This window comes from Gavialis gangeticus, unplaced genomic scaffold, assembly GCF_001723915.1.
Source record: "Gavialis gangeticus isolate Ggan-Ray unplaced genomic scaffold, GavGan_comp1, whole genome shotgun sequence".
In the NCBI taxonomy this organism is placed as follows: domain Eukaryota; kingdom Metazoa; phylum Chordata; order Crocodylia; family Gavialidae; genus Gavialis; species Gavialis gangeticus.
The window spans coordinates 10,025,580-10,029,385 of NW_017729034.1; the positions used below are offsets into that span (position 1 = coordinate 10,025,580).

The following is a 3,806-nucleotide window of genomic DNA, read 5'->3' on the forward strand; positions in this document are numbered from 1 at the left end:
CCCCCCCACTGTACATGCACATACATTTCTACAATTTGACCACCAAAGGTCTCCCTGCACCATGGTCTGGAAGCTAACAAATGTGATCCAGCCCAAGAGTAAAGGGACTTAAAAGGACTTCACTTGTAGTTGCTGCTATAGGTAAAGGTGAGACTGTGATGAGATTGGGACTGGGACTTGGAGCAGAAAATCTATTTCTTCCAAGCACCAGGGTCAAAGAGCTGGGACCAGCCTGTACAAAGAGACTGGGACAAGAAATCAAAGAGTGCACTATGGAAAGGAGACTGAGGTAGGATGAGAAGTTGCAGTGGGAGACCAGAAGCCACTGGAGAGAGTGGTGAGATCAAAAGGACTCAACTGGGGAGAGTTCACTGTCGTCCAGTGTGAGCAGCAGAGATGAGGACTGCATAAATGAGGACTAAGGGAAGGAATAGGCTAGAAGTAACAGCACAGAAGGGGCTAGATGTGGAAGGGAAGAGCCAGAATGTTCTGGGTCCATGGGCACATGGAAAGTTTCTAGACTCTCAGGTCTTGCTATTCCTCTGCTTGTAACCAGTAGGTGCAGTGGGAAGAGGAGAAGGGGGTAAAGATTCTAGACATGCCCTGTTCACCCTTACTCTCAGCATCCACTTTCCACCATTTTGAGGAAGCATACTGGGCTAGATGGATCTCTGGCTTGACCTAGTAAGTGGCAGTTCTTATACAGCTCTGACCTACTAGAAAACATGGAAGTCTTCAAGAGCTGGCCCATGGGGAGCTGTAAGCCTTATCAAGTACCCTATTAGCACGAGTGAATATAAAGGTTCTACCACTCTGGGTAAATCATTTGAATATCAATGCAATGTTGCACACAGAATTTTGTTTCTTTACTTTGCTTTTTAAAATACCTAGAAAGTCCCACACACCCCCTACCCCAGCTACACAAAATAATCTAATAGGTAATTCACAAAGTCAAGCATTGACAGTTATGAAATGTCAAAATTAAAGATGCCTTTGCAGCCATTTTTAGTCTTTTACATTCACACTGTTACCCTCAATAATTAAATGACTGCATTTTACTTATTTCCATAGGAACCCTTCCTCTTTCAGTGTCCAGTGTGAACAGGTCATGGACATGACTTGGGACTGTTTGAGGATGGAAGCTGTTGGCTGTAAGACCCGTACCTTTGACTACAGAAGGGAAAAGTGTGCAGAGAAGGAGACAGGGAGTGCAGGAAGAGAAGAGATGGCCTGTTGGTTAAGGCAGTTGAATAGCAAACTAGATTCTGTCCCCGTTTCTGCCACAGTTCCTGTATGATGCTTGACAAGTTGCTTAAGCCACGAACTTTTTACATATGATCAGTACTGGCATGATTTGTTTTCTGGGTACTCAACATGAGCCTTAGGAGTCTAATTAAACAGTTGCAGCTACACGTGAAGTTAATGGATGCTGTGTACAAAACACAAATGATGTGATATAATTCTAAATATATTGAAAAGTCAGGTCCTAGTTATTCAAAGTGATCACCACAAATCAGTGGATATTGTTAATGTTTGCCCTGATTCCTCATGTAAAATGGGAATACTATCCCATTCCTCACTTCAAAGGTGACAAGAAAATTTTCATGCTCAAGAAGACCCGAATACTAATCATGGGTGCCCAGAAATACCTCCAAAGAAATTTTCAATTCCATCTCCATGCAGGGTATAACCAGTATTAAGCAAATAAGACAGGGCTAGGCACTGAATAATAAAAACAGCTATGCATTAAATGCTCATCATTTTGTGTACTGAACAAGGAAGGGGGCCTGTGGAAAAAGATCATATAATAAAAGACTATCACAATGCATGGGCACAAAAGGGGGACAAATTAATGTTGCACAGACAACGTGAATTCTAGCATTTTCTGACTTTTGAGGGGTTGACATTGCAACATACTTCTAATAGGGCTTCTGTGCATCTGAATACCTGTAGCATACCAGGGCGAAAGGAACCTGCATTTTCACATCTATGTTCAAGGAATGATGTGTTAACCCAAGACCTCCTTGAATTCCATACCTTGATTATTTCCACCAACTGATCCACACCACTGTCACCTGGAAAGATTGGCTGTCCTAGTAACAGTTCAGCCAATACACAGCCTGCTGACCACACATCTGAAAAGAAAAGGGAGGAAAAAAAAACTGGTTTCAGAAGTAGGCTTGTACATGAGGTTAGTTACAAAACATAAAATCCAACACATTTTATTTCTCTCTCCCTCAAAGTGTTTGCTGATGTGCAGTACATATAAAATAAATAAAGACCATTAGTCTCCCAGGTCGTGCAAATCTAAGAGCATGTCACCATAGTGAAAAGCAGTCCTGCACAGGGGTACACGAGCAAGCTTGAACACCTCTACAGTGTGTTGCAATTATGCCATCTAGACACACCCTAAGCACTACTATAAGAACCAAAGATATTATATGTCTAATATCACCCCCATTTAAAAATATTAGAACAGGCACAAACGTGGACCTGATACAAAAACATACACACACGAAAGGATCAAAATCATCAACTGAAATTATTCGATATCCTGTCCTGTTTTATAACATGACTAAAGAAATGTGTATCTGTGGGACAAGTAAAGACATTTCTATTGTGGAATACAGGGCGTTTGATGTCTTTTTATCCACTGGTACAGACTCAGTGATGATCAACGCATGTATAAACATTTACATATACTAAAAAGATGAATCAGACTTTCAATTACTACTGACATTAAATAACAGGAAATGTTGTTGCATAATAGCAGCAGAATTGGCCTGTTCTATCATGTAAAAACAGCTCAAAATTTGACCTACTTTGAACGGTTAAAGTTAACAATCAGTGCAGCAAAAAGTAGGTAATGCACTATAAAATTCCTACCATCACTTACTGCTTGTTAACTTCCTGGTGCAGCAAACCCCTAACATTCATATATTGGCAACTTTCACTCTCAAAGCGATTTACAATTATTACATGAAATATTCAGATAAGAAATCTCTATATTCTAAAAGCCCCTTCAAATATATGCCTCTTCAACTTAAGCATTTTAAATCATCACAATTGTTAAAAAGAATACAAGACAACATGATTTCTATTTGTCTCTACTCTGGAGCTGAAATTCACCATTCAAAAGGAGTCACTCAAACTGCATTGACACTGATGCACCTGCACAGAGAGAGAAAGCAAACAGGAAACCCCTGCAATTATGAACTAAAGCAAAAAAAGCTGTGGTCTTGAAATTTAGGGGTAAAGTGATGACAGGAACATCACAAAGAACAGAACAATAGGGAAAAGTTTAATTTTAAGTCTCTAAAAAAAAATGGGGATTACAAAAAAAAATTGGAAAAAGTATCTCCAGTCCTCCAGTATCTTACTAGAAGTGCACCAATATATCAGTCCATATTGGACTGGCACTGATAAAAGGAAAACTGACATTATCAACAATCACCTTTTTTGACTGGTGTAGCGATAAGGTCACCAGTAAATGCTGGATTCATGCGCACATGCGCAGCGTTTACACAGCCAGTAATGCTGCCAGTCAGCTTGGAGAGCAGCATCTGGTCAGTAAGTCTGTGTGGGAGGCTGAAGGGAGGGGTCATGAGAGGTTGTAGCTGTGTAGAGGTTATAGGGTATGTTGGGGTGTATGTATATGTCGATGGGAATTGTGGAGGCAGGATGTGGGTGTGGGATGCAAGGGAAGGTGGGGGCTATTGGAACCCCCAGACATTCCCTCCATGGTGTGAAGTCCCAGCTGCTGGCAGCAGCAGCAGGCAGGGGGTTAGGGTGCTCTTGCCTGGTGC

The 3,806-nt window shown here is 41.2% G+C and overlaps 1 protein-coding gene across 1 annotated transcript in view; it reads right to left on the bottom strand.

Moving 5' to 3' along the window:
• GSK3B (glycogen synthase kinase 3 beta) overlaps nucleotides 1-3,806 on the bottom strand; it is a 248,043-nt gene that overhangs the window by 83,141 nt on the left and 161,096 nt on the right. The window contains exon 6 of the mRNA XM_019526670.1: nucleotides 2,038-2,135. Coding sequence (XP_019382215.1) covers nucleotides 2,038-2,135 — 98 coding nt within the window. The remainder of the gene's footprint in view (nucleotides 1-2,037; nucleotides 2,136-3,806) is intronic.